Genomic DNA, 18,447 nt, shown 5'->3' with positions numbered 1-18,447 from the left:
TAGCACCTAACAACAATCAACTTCTTCAGGCTGAAATTGATCAAGCATGCAATTGATAATTATTGGTGACTGTAATGGGAAAGTTGCAAACAAAGAGGAAGGATTCATATTTGGAAAATATGGCGTTGGTGTTTGAAACAATGCAAGAGATGTGGTAGAATAATGCATGCCACTCACTACCTGTGTAACCTTGAACCAGGTGGTTGGCCCTTCTCTGCCTAGTTTTTTGTTTTTAATTATTTGGTTTGGGTTGCAATATACACAACCAAACATGCAACCATTCACAATTTCTACATGGACAGTTCAATGACATAGGTGACAACTTCACATTGTATCATTATCTTACTATCTCTAGCCATAATTGTATTATTTACTAAGCCATTCATTCAGGCTATCTTGCCCTTAAAGTTCTTTTTGGTGTAGATAAAGTATTGTCAGTTTACACTCATATAAGCAAGTGCTATCTAAAAGTGCAATGAAGGAGGCAAATATTCAGCTGAACTGTTACTTAGTTTTAGCTTGTAGTTCAACAATGGCTTCATGGGATAGTTTTTGTTTAAGGTTTAAAGGCTATTTCTGAGCACTAGATACAGGGATTCACCCATCCTCAAGGGATTCCAGTAAGTTCGATTTCCATGTGGGTCTGAAGTTCTGTTCCACACTTTTTCTCCTTTTGATCAGGATCATCTGTTGAATCAAAACGTTCAGTAATAGTTGGCTCATGGTAATGGAGGTAGTAAGTAATGTATGGATCTGCCTTGTCACATTTAGAAAAGGAATGCCCTAAATGGGGCAAAGGCCAGAAAAATTAGTGTAATTTTGGAGAGGGCGGCAGTTTTATCTTGCATTTTTTTCCAGCATGAAAAGTCCTTATTATAGGGGTCTGCAAGTTTACTGTAACAGCCATATATTGTATATTTGGCTAGTCCATCTGTAACACTAAATATTCTGCCCACTTGCTGGGAAGATGAATAATACTTTCAGCCTTGGCCTGGCATTAGAATTTTTGAAAGTGGCTAGACTGTTTCATCGTTGTCTGGGCTGGGCAAGTTGCTTTTTCTCCCTAAGTCTTGGTTTCATCATCTTCAAATCAGCACAATAGTGCCTACTTCCTGGGATTTTGTAAGGATCAGCCACAATGATGGATATAGAAATGTTTCATGTAGTTATCTCCTATAGGGAGGAGTACCTTAAAAACAACAGTGATTTTTATGTGTCCCTGGGAGATGTAAATGTTCAGTGCACTTGGCTGACGACTAGAAAGTTGGTAGTTCAGTTTTACCCAGAGACTCCTTGGAAGACAGGCTTGGAGACTTATCTACTTCCAAGAACTCAGCCACTGAAAACATTAGGAATCACAGTTCTACTCTGGTACACATGGGGTTACCATGAGGTGAAATTCACTAGGGTAATAACTGGTTTTTGGTTTTCCTCCCCCTGTTCTTATGATTATGGGTTGTTGTAACACGACAGTCTTGCGAATCAAGACGGTTGCTGTTTTCTTCTTTAGTAAATCCCTGGGATTCAGGTCCCTTTGAGCTGAGAGCTTTGCTTTGCTTGTCAGTCTCCAAGTTTGTGAATGAAAGATACAGGGAAATGTCCCATTTTCCAAAGTTGCCTCCACCTTGTCTGATGAGCAGATGACATCTCTATAGAACAGCTATCTCCAATTTGTAAAATTCTATCTCTGGACTTTCTTCCTAATCCTACACAACCTCTCAGGACAGTTCCTAAGAAAAGCCTACTGAGGTGAGAGCAGGAAACTCTTGGTAATGGACACCGAACGCTTTTGAACTCAGCGAACATTTGTCCAGCTGTATTCCTCTCATAAAAACACATTTCACTTCAGAGTTACATCAAGAATCCCTTAATCCCTAATCCTCTCTCGGTAAACAAGGCATCAAAGGAGTTTATTACTGGTTCCTCTGAAAAAAACCTGTTGAAAGTGTTCTGAGAATGTCATTTTACCTTAAAGATACATTTTACTTCCTCTAAAGGATTGACATTACTGTTTCTCCCACACTCCCACAAAAAATTCTACTTCAAAATCTGTGTTCAAATGTGAGGACAATATGTAAGCCGGTGTGTAACTTACAAAAAGTTAATGGAAAGCTTATATTCCCTTTTAATTCAATTTTTCTGTAAACTTTTAACTTAAAAAAAAATGAATAGAATTTAGAGCAGTTTTAGGTTTAGAAGAATTGTGCAGAAAGTATAATAGTTTCCTTTATACCTTCTCCTTTCTCAGATTCCTCTATTATGAACACTTTATTTTTGTGTGGTACAGCTGTTATCATTAATGAACCAATACTGATCCTTTTTTTTTTTTTTTTAAACCTCTTTATTGTGAATTGACTGAAGGTTTACAGACAAGGTCATCAGTTTTACATTGAACACATCATACACTTTGTTTCATCTCAGTGATTACAATCCCCTCCCTGCAACAACAGTTACCCCACTTCTTCCCTGTGGTTCCCCATTTATATCTTATATTTCATAAATGAACAAAACAAAAAATATTTGATACAAAAACAAAAATATATACTCATTTAAATGTCCAAACGGCACATGCTGCAAGCCAGCCTCCTGCCTGCAGGTACACAGCCTTACTTGGTCTATGGGCCTAGAGCCCGAAGCTGCTCTGCCTCTCCATGCCACTGCCCCTACCACCATTTCTGCTGCTTTTCTAGGTAGGGATCTCACATTCCATTCATGCTCTTTTTTTTCAGGGATCATCTTCCTGAAATGAAAGATGAACTATTCCCCACTTTTTGTTATAAATCTTCTATAATTTCAGTTGTGACCATCACAATTAATCCTGCTAACAATTACTCACAATTGAATCCTAAAATCCTATCTGCATCTTCCCCTTTAACCAGAAAACTAAAAGAAGAAAACTGTTCAGGGGGGATTCTAGCTTACTCCCTCATTCTGAAACTAAACACACCCATGAAAGCTTGTAAGCCAGCCGCTTCATGACTATATAACACTCCCTCCATTTCTGATAGCCAGTGTCTAAACTGTCCATCTCTATCAACCCGGTGCACTGAGGAGACAAGCATGTTCCTTAATATGAAGAATCTTCCATTCCAGGAATTTTAGGCAACTGCATCTGTAAGTACATGTCCAGTTCATCAAATTGTAGCAAGTGACACTTGCCCACAGTAATGCTGATACATCTTTATTAACTAAAGGTCAGCTGTACAGTCCTATGGGTTTTGACAAATGTATAATGACATGCATCTACAATTACAGTATCTTGCAGTGTAGTTCATCATCCTTAAAATCCTCTGTTCTCCATCTCCTCATAAACCCATCCCACTATCAACAGGCAGCCATCAATCTTTTTACTGCCTTGATAATGTTACCATTTTCAAAATGTTAGGTAGTTGGAACCAAACAGTATGTAGTTCTGTGACGCTGCCTCCTATATGCCATGGTCCAGAAATTGGGACCTTTTTGTAGGATTAGCACGGGACTGCGAATCACAAGGTCCACAGTTCAAACCCATAAGTTGCTTCTTGGAAACCCTATAAAAGGGTCACTATGAGTTGGAACTGACTTGATGGCACATAACAATAACAATTTCCCCATAGATTCCTTTCCTGGGGGAAGGGCTGGCCCTTACACTCATAGAGATCTGGGTTTAAATCAGCCTCACCATTCAGACTCCAATTGCTTTGGGTCAGTTACTTCATTCAGCATGTTGGCTTTCTCATCTGTGAAATAAGTTGTTGTTTTGCAAAACTTCAGTCATTCTGCAAATATTTCTGTACCCAGAGATGAGCAAGGTAGGCAAACTTTCTGCCTTGCAAACAATCCAGTACGGGCAACGGAGGTTAAGCAAAGAGTCACAGCTCAGCTTAGGCAGTCTGGCTATGGTGGTGCAAGGAGAATCCTGGGACTTCTGAGGGATGACTGTGTCCTTGATGTTCCTGATGCTCCTTCTCAGGGGCACTGTAGGAAACATCCTTTGCTCCGGAATTGCTGAATGTTGGATTATCCTCCAGAATCAGCTGACCTACCACTGGCTTCTGGACTTGAGTCACAAGTTCCTAGGGAGGCTGACTTTGGGGAGATCAACTCACAGGTGTATTAAGGTGGGTTGAAAGGATGAAGTTGGATTGCTATGCAGTTCCAACAAAGGGCTAAGTCTACTCTGACAGGAAGTTCTGAAATGAGAGCATCATATAGAACTGTCCAAAGCTGGAATGAGAGTTCCAGACCTTAATACCCCAACATGGACCAGGCATTGGAGATAGCCCCCAGGAAAGGGGCAGATCTTGGGTGGGCAGTCCACTTCAACAACTGAGGGAACAAGTCTCCCAGGCCTGGTGGGGGAAGCCCAGTGTAAGTGGCGCATCTTGTCTCTCCTTGGATACCTTCCCTTATTTCTACATTCCTCCCTTTTCTCATTCCCTCTTGGCACCACCCCAACCCCCCAAGGAGATTTAAGAAGAGCCTAATCTAGCCAGGTAAGGTTTCAGAAGAAATGATATGCAAATACCAACCTGAAGAATGAATAGCAACTTACTAGAGAGGGAAAAGGAGAGCTGGAGGAAGTTTCCAAGCTCATTGGTGAGAAAGAGAGGGAATGAGAGAGTGTGAGTCTGTTGTGGATAAGTGAAAATAGATGAGCTGAGGTCAGCAGACTTGGTTCAAGTTTTGACTCTGCCATATATTTAGAAGTTAACTTAAACTCTCCGAAGCTCCGCTTCCTCGTCTGTAAAATGTCTTGTAGAAACAAACTCTGAGACTCTATGAAAACAAAACAAAGACACATTCTAATGGGGAGATTTTAACCCACACAGAAAGATGACCAATGAATCCAAAGGCAATTGCTTCCCAGGGGGACATATAGGGCAGTAACCAGGAAGTAGGGTGTCATATTCTGATTGGAAGTTGCAAGATCAGGAGTAAAAGAACTCAAGGTAGGAGCTTTACAGTGATTGGTTGGAAACACAAATGTGGGATGTTTGAATTTTGTCAATTTGACTATGTGTGTAAAGGGGTTTTACTGGCAGTTACAAGGTAATTAGCTTAAAATGGAGTTCACACCTGTCTTTAATTAAATTATTTTACTCTGATCAAGTATTACAAATTTTAGCTCTTACACATTTCATCCTCTTGATCAAGAATTCTGCAGGGAATTAATGGATCAACTCTTCATCTTACTACAGGAGGAGGCTCATCATCTAGGTGAGTTGGTTTCCAAACATTTGCCATCACTGCCAATTTTAGTGACCAGAGTTAATCTGTTACTTAAAGGGCAGGTGATCACGCACAAAGAAGTTACTCTTCTGTTAGAGCTTGGGGATGGAGGCATAAATTAGTCTGAGAAATGTGATGTAGGGTAAAGTCAAATGAAGTCGTATGGTGCTGCTGTAGGTTAATGCACTGGACTGTAAGGTCAGTTTGAATCACATGGTCAGTGCTTCAAGTTCCCCAGCCGCTCTTCAGAAACCCTATACAGACTTGGACAACAACAACGAGGTCAAATGGATCTGAAAAACGCTTGACCTTAATTCAAATGGCTAATCCTTCAATCCTTTTCTGACCAGTAAGCCTGGCCTTTTTTTTTGTTTGTTTGTTTTTAATGCTTTTGAATTTTGTTCCACACTTCTTCCACTTTCTGCTGGTCCTTCTAATGTGATCCCTTTTAGAGCAGCTGGTAGTGCACCATCTAGTTCTCCTGGTCTCAGCGTCATGGAGATTGATGTTCACATCTTCCATTAGTTGACTGGACTAATTATTTCTGAGTCTCTTCAATTTCTATCACTTTTCTTTCCTCCAGAAATGGAGAGTCCTGTTGCACTTTAGGTGGCCACCCTTGAGTTTTTAAGAAACCAGTCAAATCTAGAACATTGTGTTTGTGGACTATGTTATGCCAATTGACCATGGTATCCTCAAAGACCATGGTCCTGAGCCCCCAGGCCCAGCATTACATTCCCTCAACGTGTTTGATTATATCTAAGAAGGAGTGATGCTGTAGGATCAGCACTGGACTGTGAACCACAAGGTCAGCAGTTCAAATCCACCAGCTGACCCTTGAAAAACCCTCTACAGGGTTGCTCTGAGTTGGCACTGATTCCACAGCACTTAACAGCAACAGCAAGAAGTTTTTATAATTTTGCTCCCATTTGCTCCATTTGAGAAGCCCTGGTGTGGTGTCGTAGGGTAAGTACTGGATGGCAAAGTCAGTTTGAACCTCATGGTTGGTGATTCACACTCACTAGCTGCTCTTCAGAAACCCTAGACAGGTTGCTATAAGTTGGAACCGACTCAACGGCACTGAACAACAACGATGGTAACTGTAGGATAGATAAGCACTGGACTGCAAACCATAAGGTTCCAAGGGGGAAAGATGAGGCTTTCTTTCCACAAAGATTCACAGCCTCGGAAGCACTATACAGCTTCATTATGAGTTGGAACCGACTCAACGGCTCTGAACACAAAAATGCGTCCATTTTAACAAACCCACTGCCATTGTTGATTCTGACTCACTGTGACCCTGGGAGTTTCCAAGGCTGCAGATCTTTCTAGGAGCAGCAGGTAGGTTTGAACTGCCAACTTTGAGGCTTTGCAGTCCAGTGCTTATCCAATAACATCCCCTTGGCTCATTTTATCACAATCAGAGTTCATGAATTCAGATTTTATGAAGTTCATGAATGACTATTTATGCTGCCTGATATGATCAGTTGCAATCATCCTGCATCAAGAAGTTGAAATTTACAGTTGAGCAATGAATGAATGATGTATCAATCCTACAAGTACTGTGGCAGCAGAGAAGCCCCAAGGCAAAGAGCAAGAGTTACTCAGTGTAGCCAGAGATCTGTTTTCTGTCCCTGTATTTTGCCTTTTCCAGAATGTGATCTAACTGAAATCATACAGGATGTAGCCTCTTTTTGTTGTTGTTGTTAATGATAAGGAGAATGGACACTTCGATTTAGAAATGCTCTTACTTTTTAAAAGAGTGGTTCCTAATGCGGAGGGCAGTTTTATAGTTAACATATTGTTACATTTTTAGTCCTCACTCTTAAAGGGGAGAATTCTATTGACATCTGATGAGTAGAGGTCAAAGATGATGTTAAATATCCCATAATGCACAGGAAATCCCACCCTTTCTACCTCCAACAAGGAAGGATCTGGCCCCAAATGTCAGTCTTGTTGAGGGAGAGAAACTATGATTTAGAGGATTTTGACAAATACTATTTCACTTGCTTGATCTCCTTGGAAGATAATATGATGCAGATACAGGATTTTGGGTTTGAATCACAAGGTTGGCGGTTCAAGTTCAACAGCCGCTCCTTGAAAACCCTACACTGGATCGCTATGAATCCGAACCAACTTGACAGCATTTAGCAACAACAACAACAGGATTCTGGGGGCAAGTGACCTGGGTCAGAATTGTGGCTTACCCACCCACTGTGGGGCAGTTCTAATTTGTCCTATGGAGTCACCAAGAGTCACATTCAACTCAACAACAATGGATCTGGTTTTTGGTTAGAGGCAACAATATCTCCAACTTCAGATTACATTGTACGTCCACAGTCCATTAGGTAAAGCATTGGGTGGCTAGCCTCAAGGTCAGTGGTTCAAATCCACTAGTTTCTCTGAGGGAGAAAGAAAAGATGAGGCTGTCTGTTCCCATAAAGGTTTACAATCTTGGAAACACTATGGAATAGTTCTACTTGGTCCTGTAGGGTCACTGTGGTTTGAAAAAAACTACACAGCAGGGGAGTTAGATGGGCTGATAACAAAGCCACACCTCATAATTCTGTAAAGCAACCCTAAACAGATACAATCCTAAACAAACAGATCTGTGGAAAGGAGGTACTACTTTATCAAATGGTGACAATCAAAATGAACCAAATTTTGATTAATTGTGGTTAAAAAATAATTTATACTAAGTCTCTTTCTAAAGCCTTTTCAATTGTAAAACCTGTTCTATCTCTTTATATTTGCCTTGTATTCCCACTGAGTATTACTAGGAAAAGAAGGTAAGTTAGTTTCCAATATAAGTTACTTTTATAAAGAAATATCCTTAAACAAACAACAACAACAAATCAGAATTATGGCTACCTGTAAAGTCATTTGAACTGCAAGGTCGGTGGTTCAAGCTCACCAGCTGCTCCTTGGAAACCCTATACAGGGTTGCTATAGGTCGGAATTGACTCGACAGCACTCAACAACAACATCACTTACTGGCAATGTGTCTCTTTATCTGCCAGCCTTGGAGTCCAGGTGTGGCTCTATAGGATAAACACTCAACCCCAGTGGCAGTTTGAACAGCAAGGTCGGCAGTTCAAACTCAACCAGCCGCTCCTTAGAAAGCCAATACAGGGTCACTGTGAGTCGGAACCAACTCAACAGCACTTAACAACAACCTGTCTCCTCATCCGTAAAATGGGATTAAATGTACCTCCCTGGCTGTGTTGTCAGGTTTTAGTGAGTAAAATGTAAAATGCTCAGAATAGGACCTGTCCCAGACTAAGTTCAAAGGGGCTTCCAAAAGTTCATGGACAACTTCCAGGATCGTTTCTTTTGGAAGCCCCCTCCTAAATACTCAGTAGTTGCTGTTTGTTTTCCAGCATCTTGGTGATGGAGGTAAGGCAGAGGGCATCGTAGAAAACTTGTACAGCTGAAGCTTGAACCTAGATCAGTTACAAAAAATCTCACCCAGAGTCTCCTCTTCCAGGCAGCTTTCCTTCTCCCCTAGAGTTTTCAGGGAGAAGGAGCTCTGACAATCATGTTTGTCATGGGGGGGCCCAGGTTTTGAGTTATGAGCTTGTGTTACCTTTATACTTGCATCCTCTCTCCAAGCTTCCTTCCTTCTGGGACAGAAGCAGATGGCAGCTGAGCAGCAGAAGGTGGGGCTGAGTTCCAGGTGCTGCAGGTACCTGTCCGGTTGAATGTAACTGTAGTGACCCTATAAAGCAGATTAGAACTGCCCTACAGTGGGTGGATAAGCCACAATTCTGACCCAGGTAACCTGCCCCCAGAATCTTGTGGAGCAGGAGATGTCCCGGGGAGTGACAGAGAAGCAGAATGAGGGCCTGGTCCAACTCAGAGGCAATGGCTCCACTCTTCAAACTCAGCACACTTTCTCCACGCCACTCTGGCTCTACCAGGGGTGTGAGTCATTTCTTCTTCACTGTATGTGATTAGTTTTTATTTTCATTCTTTCTTTAAAAAAACAAAAAGCAAATCCCTGTGTTTACAATGCTTCTGTAAATCTAAAACTGTTTAAAAATGAAAATGTCAATAAAAGTCAACAAAAGTCCTGGAGGGACATATTACCACCAACAAAGAAGAGTTGGGAATGGAGTGGAGTATGTGCTTTGAACATCAGCTCCCTGCGTTGTGAAGCTCTTAGATCCCTGGGAAAATTGATGCCAAGACACACAGAGATATCCATGGAATGCTGGGCCTACAGTTGCTCACAGAGGGACCTTTCCTCAGAGCTAACAGAGAGAAAGTCTTTCCCTAGAGCCGGTGCTCTGAATTCAGGCTGCTAGCTTCCTCAACTGTCAAAGAATCAATCTTCTGTTTGTCCAAATAAAGTTAACCCATCCTTAGTATCATCAAACACTCACTCATCCATTATTCAAATGTCCAGTGATTCCAAAGGGGGTTACCATGGCTCTGTAGTATACACACTGAACTGTGAACCACAAGGTTGGAAGTTCAAGTCTACCACCAGCAGCTTGTCGGGAGAAAGATGAGGCTTTCTGTTCCCGCCTCAGAAACCCTATGTTGTTGTGTGCCGTTCCGACTCATAGCGACCCTGTACAGGGTTTCCGAGGCTGGAAATCTTTACGGGAGCAGAAAGCCTCATCTTTCTCCCGTGGAACAGCTGGTAGTTTCGAACTGCTGACCTTGCGGCTCGCAGCCCGATTCGTAACCACTACGCTACCAGAAACCCTATAGAAGGCCGCTGTAAATTGGAACTGACTTGACAGCACGTAACAACAACAAAGATCCCAAATGGCCTATTTCCTTTTTTACAGTTTGAAATCCTACTTCTTTTTTCTCGTACAGCGCTGTCCAATAGAAACATAATGCAAATCAGATATGTAATTAAAAAAATGTTCAGTAACCACATTAAAAAGTAGCAAACAGGTGAAATCAATTTTAATAGTACATGTCACTTAACTTGTTGTTGTTGCTAAGTGCCGGCGAGTTGCTTACGACTCATAGTGACCCTTTATATGGTTTCTGCCGAGCAGTTGGTGAGTTTGAACTGCCAACCTTGCGTTTCAAGCCGATATGCAGTCCAGTGCTTATCCTACAGCACCACACCAGACTCCTGTCATTAAGCTTAATAGACCCAAGTTAGTATCATTCCAATATATAATTAATATAAGATCTAACCAAAGAAAGTCACTCATCAATGTCAGTGAATAGCACGTGTAGAAATTGTTAAAGGATGCATGTTTGGTCGTGTATATTGACACCAGAATTTTAAAAAAGAAGTTACAATCCATTAAAATTCACAAGCCTGTGGCGCAGTGGGTTAAGTGTTGTGCTGCTAAGCAATACTGTGCTTATCTTAAAGAGCCACACCAGGACTGCAGGTATTACTGTTGTTGTTATAAGTGCCGTCGCGTTGGTTCTAAGGAGTTGCTAGTGGATTTGAAACGCGGACCATGTGGTTAGCAGCCCAGTGCTTATCCAACAGCGCCACATCAGGATGCTGTTGTCAAGTGCCGTGAAGTCAATTCCGATTCATAGCGACTCTGCACAGTGTTTCCAAGGAGCTGCTGGCGGGTTTGAACCGCCGATCTGTGGTTCGCAGCCCAGAGTTTATATGACAGCGCCACACCAGGTGCTGTATTGGGCGACAGTCAAAATACAATATAAGTATTTTGTTGTTGTTAAGTGCCATCGAGACGGTTCCTACTCATAGCGACCCTTGTCTAGGGCTTCCTAAGAGCTACTGGTGGGTTTCAATCGTAACTTTGAGGTTCAAAGCGACCTCGGTGCTCCAGAGCTTATCCTACAGCACCAGAGTCTTTACAGCAGCATCCACAGGTACACTGTAAGAACTGCCTTGGTCTTTGCATCTATTTCCTTCTTCCTCATCAGGGCCCGCCCACAGCGCTCGCTGATTGGTAGAGTCTCTGGCGGACATTCCTGGCCCACCCATCCTCCGCGGAGAGCATACACTGAGAGTGCAAGCGATAGAGCTAAGCGCCTATGGACTCCACGCCGCGCCGTGGAGTGGGCGGAGCCACGCGTGCGCACGGAAGAGGCGCGCCTCTGGTGGTCGTTGGAAAATGGCGACCGTAACCGAGCTGAAGGCTGGTGAGTCCTAACAGGGTGATTGGCCTGGTGGGAAGCTTCGAGCATTTCACCCGTGAAAACAACAGAATCCACGTAGTGCTTGCGGAACGCATGGTCAGCCTTGCAGAGGTCGTTGTGATGTATCGGGACCTATGGAGAGACCGGCTCATGTGGCAGCTGTTTCGCTGGAAACCCTGCGGGAAGTGGTTGCCCAGGAACAGCTTTTAAGCAGGCTTTGAGCTAGCTGAGGATTCTCAGAATCGGCGCGTGCTTGAGAAGGCTGTGGCCCTGTAGCACCTAGGGCCTCCGGCAAGTGGTCGGGCCTTTCTTTCGCATCTCATCCACCAACATAGGGTTGGCCTGTAAAATTCGAAAACATTCTTTCTTGTTATCTGAAAATTAAAAACCGCAGCTCTGCGTTGTATCTTTTGATTTACTGACTCTGGCAGCCTAAGTTCAGTCTCTTGGGCCAGACCCTGCACTGGGACCTAGGGGTCCCGGGGTGATGGAGGCAGGTGACAAACAATCATTGGTGCATTGTTGTTTTTAAATACCGTGGAGTCATTTCTGACTCATGGTAACTCTCTATAGGGTTTCCAAGGAGCACCTGGTGGATTTGAACTGCCGACCTTGTGGTTCGCAGTCCAGTGCTGATCCTACAGCGCCACATCAGGAGTTCTTACTGCTGCATTGTTTTTGTTGTTCATTAAGTGCCGTGGAGTGGGTTCCGACTCATAACAACCCTGTATAGGGTTGAACTGCCGACCTTGAGGTTCAAACCAACTGTGCAGTCCAGCACATTACCCACAGTGCCACACCAGGACTGCATTGTTGTTAAGTGTCGGTCAAGTCGATTCTGACCCATAACAACCACGTATAGGTTCACCAAGGAGTGACTGGTGAGCTTGAACTGCCAACCTTGAGGTTCAAACCGACTTCTTGTTGTGAAGAGCTGTTGAGTTGGTTCCGACTCATAGCGACAGGGTTTCCGAGGAGCGGCAGGAGAGCTTGAACTGCCGACCTTGCAGTTCAAACGGCTTGACAGTCTGGCGCATTAACCCACAGCGCCACACCAGGATTCCTCAAACAGACTTGTTGTTATGTGCTGTGGAGTTTAGTGTCGACTCATAGGGACCCTGTACAGGGTTTCCGAGGCTGTAAATCTTTACGGGAGGAGAAAGCCTCATCTTTCTCCCCAGGAACAGCTGGTAGTTTTTGAACTGTGAGATTAACAGCCCGATTTTTAACCACTACGCTACCAGAGCTCCTTCCTTAAACTGACTACTTGTTGTTGTTGTTGTTAAGTGCCATCGAGTTGTTTTGGACCCATAGCCACCCTGTATAGGGTTTCCGAGGAGCAGCTGGTGAGCTTGAACCACCGACCTTGCAGTTCAAACGGCTTTGCAGTGTGGCGCATTAACCCACAGCGCCACACCAGGATTTAGGAATGGTAAATCATGGGTGCTTCCAGCACGGTTGACAGTTTGTGCAACACAGGATGATTTGCAGCATCAGGATCTCCACCCACCAAATGCCAGTAGGACTCCCCTCCTCAAACTTTGCCAAATGTCATCTGGGGGCAAAATCATCCCTGGATGAGAGCCTTTGGCTTAGAGAATGGTAGAGGGCCACCCCAAAGCAGTTGCTAAGCTGGTTGCAGAAGGGCAGAACTGGCCCCTAAGTGTGATGAGGCCAGTTTACCGAGTGCCTGCCTCTCTACACTGGAGTTTGGGAAGATTATTTCACTTTGTAAAAAAAAATGGTGGTGGTGATGGTTAGAATGCTACACCCATGCTTCATGTTAGGCGCAGTCCTGTGTGATTTCCTTGGTCACCATGCTGAACCCTTAGCAACAACCTGTGGGATCTGTTCTACCTTTTTACCTGGGGAACGTTGGAGGCAGATAAGCCCCTGGCCTTGACACGCTTCCATCCTGTAATATGGAACGCTCCTTAGAGGCAGTCACTAAGCAGATAACATTTGTACAGTGTTATGTGGTGCTGTACAGTGTTATATGGTGCAGTGGACCACAAGGTCAGTGGTTCAAACTCAACAGCCACTCCTTGGAAAGCCTATACCGGGTCACTATGAGTCGGAACCGACTCGACTGCACTTAACAACAATAACAACATTTATAAAGCAGATTTTCATGTAGGTAAGAGTAGGTACAGGAGACCTTGGTGGGAGTGAAGAGGGTTAAGTGTTGGGCTGCTAACCACAAGGTCAGCAGTTCTAATCCACCAGCTCCTCCATGGGAGAAAGATGAAGCTGTCTGCTATGGTCAAACTAGACAGTCTAATAAACCCCACGGAGCAATTGTGTATCCTGTAGGGTCACTGTGAGTCCACATCGACTCAATGGTAGCAAGTGGAGTAGCTAGTGAGTAGCACAAGGTTCGCAATTCTAACCAACTTCAGCTCCCTCGTGGGAGAAAGGTGTAGCAGGCTCCTTCTATGAATATTATAGTTAGGAATTCCTGTGGGGCAGTTCTACTCTGTCTTACTGGGTTGCTATAAAATGGAAGCAGCTCAGCAGTAGTGGGTTTGATACTGCTTGTGTATTTACCTAAGTAATTACTTTGAATAACCTTGTGAGGTAAAAATTTGCCCTTTCGCAGACTGAGAAGTTAAGGCACCAAGGAGTGAAACAGGTTGTCCACAGTCATGTAGCTAGGAAGAGACGGAGTTTAGGATCCTTCCTATGTTGACTCAGAGCCCCTGCCTTAATCACTGAGCTATATTGTTGTTGTCAGGTGCCATCGAGTCGAAACCGACTCATAGCGACTCCATGCACAGCAGAACGAAACAATGTTCGATCCTGGGCCAACCTCACCACCGCTGCCACCCCCGAGTCCATCAATGATGCCACCTGGCCGATCCATCTCGTTGGAGGTCTTCCTCTTTTTCTCTGACCCTCCACCCTACCCAGCATGACATCCTTCTCCAACGATTGTTTCCTCCGGACTACATGTCCAAAGTAGGAGAGACGAAGCTTAGCCATCCTGGCCTCCAAGGAGCACTCTGGCTGCACTTCTTCCAAAACAGATCTATTGGTTCTTTTGGCAGTCCATGGCACTTTCAGTATTCTCCTCCAACACCACAACTCAAAGGCATCAATTCTTCTACGATCCTCTTTATTCACTGTCCAGCTTTCGCATCCATATGAAGCTATTGAAATGGCCTGGGTCAGGCGCACCCTAGTCCTCAAGCTGACATCTCTGCTCTTCAATACTTTAAAAATTCCTGTGCAGCAGATTTGCCCAGTGCAATACGTCGTCTGATCTCTTGACTGCTACTTCCGCGAGTGTTGATAGTTGATCCAAGAGCTATATTATTGCCCAGAATAAAACTAGTTCCTATGTTCAAAGAGCTCATGGTCTGCATCAGTAATTCTTAAGAGATTTTGGGGTGGGGGAGGAGGCTGAACTTCAAGAATATGAGTCAGCAAATATAATTCTCTATTTGAGTCACTAGGCTGATGAACAGTGATTTAAAAAAAAAAAAAAAAAGGCTTGTGTCTGTCCACAGAACATACTTTGAATCTATTTCCTCTCTCCAGGACAATCCACATCATATATCATACTGTGTACGTTTTTAAGGATTTAAAGATCTTTTGTGGGATATAAGCCAGGTTAAGAACCATTTCTGGACAAGTTGTGATTATGCAATATTTTAATCATAGTAGAGGGATGAGCAAAATGAAATGGAAGGCCAGAGAAGGCGTTGCTTGCTGGAGAAGTAGGATTGCCCTTCACAGACATATGTTGTTGCTGTTGTTAGGTGCAGTTGAATCAGTTGTGCCTCGGTAATCCTGTGTACAGCAGAATGAAACACTACCCAGCCTCACAGTTTGTTAAGTTTAAAGCCATTGTTTCTGTCACTGTGGCAGTCTGTCCTCTTGGGGGGGCTTCCTCTTTTTCGCTGAATCTCCACTTTACCAAGCGTGATGTCCTTCTCCAAGGATTGGTTCTTCCTAAAAATATTTTCCAAGTAGTGAGAGACAGCGTCTCACCATCTTGGCTTCTAAGGAGCATTCTGGCTGTACTTCTTCCAACACAGATTTGTTTTGTTCTTCTGACAGTTCATGGTAATTTTCAGTACTCTTTGCCAGCATCGTAATTCAAATGCATAGATATTTCCCCTGGACTTACTGATTCATTGTTGAACTTCCACATGCATATGAAGTAATGGAAAATTTCATGGCTTGGGTCACAGGCACCTTAGTCCTCAGAGTAACTTCTTTGTTCTTGAACACTTTTAACGAGGTCTAGTGCAGCAGATTTGCCTAATACACCATGTCTTTTGATTTCTTGACTGCTGCTTCCATGAGCATTGGCTAACCAATTATCTTCCACTTTATGAGCTTTTATCTTTTCTAGGCACTTTCCCATTTTTTTAAAGCCACATTTGGTTGTATCTCAGAATGGCAAAATAAAACTCATGGTTTTGGAGTAGGCAGCTGAGGTGTGGGTGAGGTCAGCTTCACCAGTTTGTGTGTCTCTGATGAGTTTGAGACTGTGCTCTGTGCAACAGAATCCTTGCCAATGCAAAAAGCAGTCTCTCTGTCTAATCTCCAAAGATGGTCTTAGAGAACAGGGGTTTGGTAAGGCTGTACCTTTCTTTTATGGACTTGTTACAAAGTGTGGTTGTGGGATAACTGTACTTACATATCTGTAAAAAGGTTGAGGGGATGATTTAAAATATGGAGAAGAGAGAGAGATTGACAAGTCTAGATAGATTGCTATGAGCCCATAACCCAGATTTTTGTTTGTTTATTGAGGCTTTAAAAAATTCATTCTGTTCTGTTCATGCCTATGTGGTTAAGCCTCTGAGCTCCCTCTATGGTTCATTACTGCGGAGCACTGTTTTGGTGCCTTTAGTACAGCACAGTATTCAAGTATTTTATTTCACCGACAGTATACTGTTGTTATTGTTATTAGATGCCATCAAGTCAGTTGCAACTCGAAGCAACCCTTCCCATATACAATAGAACGAGGTGCAAGCTCAGTCCTGCCCTTTACAATTGTTGATTGAACCCTTTGTTGCAGCCACTGTGTCATTCCGTTAGTCTTACTGACGATCTTCCTCTTTTTCGCTGACCGATTACCAAGCATGATGTCCTTTTCCAGGGACTGGGCTCTTCTGATAACATTCCTAAAGTACATGAGACAAAGTTTCGCCATTCTTACCATAATGTATACAGTACTATAATGTTCTTAGATAATGTTTGTTGAGCTCTTGCTATGTTTCAGACATTGCAGGATTATCTAGGATTAAGTATTTAGCCATTAAGGACTATCGGAACAACGAACGTTCCAGACCACTGCAAGGTATGGTATCGATTTAATCCCATGCCCTCCCTGTTCATCCTAGTGTTTACACTTAGTAACGTTTGTAGAGCTGACCAGGTTATGTTCAGTATACTGATCCCTCACTCTGTCTGGTAAGATCTGTAAGGTCACTCTGTAAGATTCGCCACCTGTCTGTCATGCAGTGGTGTCTCGGGTGGTGCTGTTATGCTGGAAACAGGGTCACCCAAGTGGACAGATTTCATCAGAGCTTCCAGACTACGACTAGAAGAAAAGACCTTGCAGTCGATTTCTGAAAATTAGCCAAGGAGAACTGCATGGGTCACAACCGAATCCTGTCCACTAGAGTCCCCTGTGGCACTTGTAGGGTAAGCACTGGACCGCAAACTCACCAGCTGTTCCTCGGAAATCCTATACAGGGTTGGAACTGACTTGACAGTATTTAACAACAACAACATCGTAGTGGAAGATGAGCCCCGTGGGCTAGAAGGCACTCAGAATACACAGGGACTGCACCAGGGAACTTGAGCGGACCAACGACCGTGAAGTTGGCGCAGGATGGCCAGTGTTGTGTTACACTGTGGGGGCATCATCAGTCAGAGCCTACCTGATGGCAACTAGCAACTACTCTTTAACCTCATGTATGAGGCTTCTAACTATGCTTAGATAAAAATTCAAAATCTTGCTATTTTAATGAGTTAACTCAGAACTGTCTTAAAACAAAAAAAAGTTTTTATGAATAGGTGATCCCAGAGAGTTTTGGATAGCCAAACTTTTTTTTATAGAAAGACATGCCACGTCCTTCCCTTCTTGTGTGTAGTTGTCTTAATAGTCCTTGTTCTAGAACAGAGGTTTTTAGTGACCCATCGAAATTGTCTGCTGTGACCAACGCTGTTGACAATACATGAGAGACTGTGTATTATGTGAAGGTTCCAGGATGGTAACTGTAATTCTGTCCCCTTGTTCCTCATTAAAGAAAGTATCAGACTATACCCCTTGACAGTGATGATGTTATAGGAAGAAACTTGAATTTATTCAGCTCTATGAAATAGTAAAGCATTACCCTATGGGAACTTTATTTTTGCATAACAAACATGACTACCTATAAACATGGTACCTCTGTGGTTATGGTTCAGTTTGCTACAATGGAAATTGAGAGTTGCTGTTTTTATATATTAAAAAAATATATTTTACGTCTTTTTCTTTGCAACACACCAAAAAATGATGAAGATTTCTTATAAGATTGAAGTATTAATACTGTAATTTTTATATTAACAGTCTTAAAAGACACCTTGGAAAAAAAAGGCGTGTTAGGGCATTTAAAAGCAAGAATCCGAGCTGAAGTTTTTAATGCCCTAGATGATGACCGTGAACCTCGACCACCATTGTCCCATGAAAACCTTCTAATTAATGAATTAATTCGGGAGTATTTGGAATTCAACAAATACAAGTATACATCTTCTGTCCTTGTAGCAGGTAAGTGGTATTGTGAATTGTTGTTGCTGTTGTTGTTAGGTGCCATTGAGTTGGTACCGACCCATAGCGACCTTATGCACAGCAGAATGAAACACTGCCTGATCCTGGGCCAGCCTCACTACTGTTGGCACGCTTGAGTCCATCGATACTGCCACTTGGCCAGTCCATCTCGTTGGGGGTCTTCCTCTTTTTCTCTGACCTCCACCTTACCAAACATGATATCCTTCTCCAGTGACTGCTTCCTCCTGACAATATGTCTGAAGTATGAGAGACGAAGTTTGCCCATCCTGGCCTCCAAGGAGCACTCTGGCTGCACTTCTTCCAAAACGGATCTATTGGTTCTTTTGGCAGCCCATGGCACTTTCAGTATTCTCCTC

General features: G+C 43.2%; 1 protein-coding gene across 1 annotated transcript in view; it reads left to right on the top strand.

The window, feature by feature from the left end:
• The first annotated feature begins 11,279 nt into the window (after window positions 1-11,279).
• Window positions 11,280-18,447, top strand: part of FOPNL (FGFR1OP N-terminal like) — a 34,675-nt gene continuing 27,507 nt past the window's right edge. The window contains exons 1-2 of the mRNA XM_006871998.1: window positions 11,280-11,307; window positions 17,873-18,070. Of these exons, the coding sequence (XP_006872060.1) occupies window positions 11,280-11,307; window positions 17,873-18,070 (226 nt within the window). The remainder of the gene's footprint in view (window positions 11,308-17,872; window positions 18,071-18,447) is intronic.

This window comes from Chrysochloris asiatica, unplaced genomic scaffold (assembly GCF_000296735.1).
Source record: "Chrysochloris asiatica unplaced genomic scaffold, ChrAsi1.0 scaffold00178, whole genome shotgun sequence".
Taxonomy (NCBI): Eukaryota; Metazoa; Chordata; class Mammalia; order Afrosoricida; family Chrysochloridae; genus Chrysochloris; species Chrysochloris asiatica.
The sequence above is the reverse complement of the archived record's forward strand: the minus strand, read 5'-3'. Positions and strand labels throughout refer to the sequence as shown.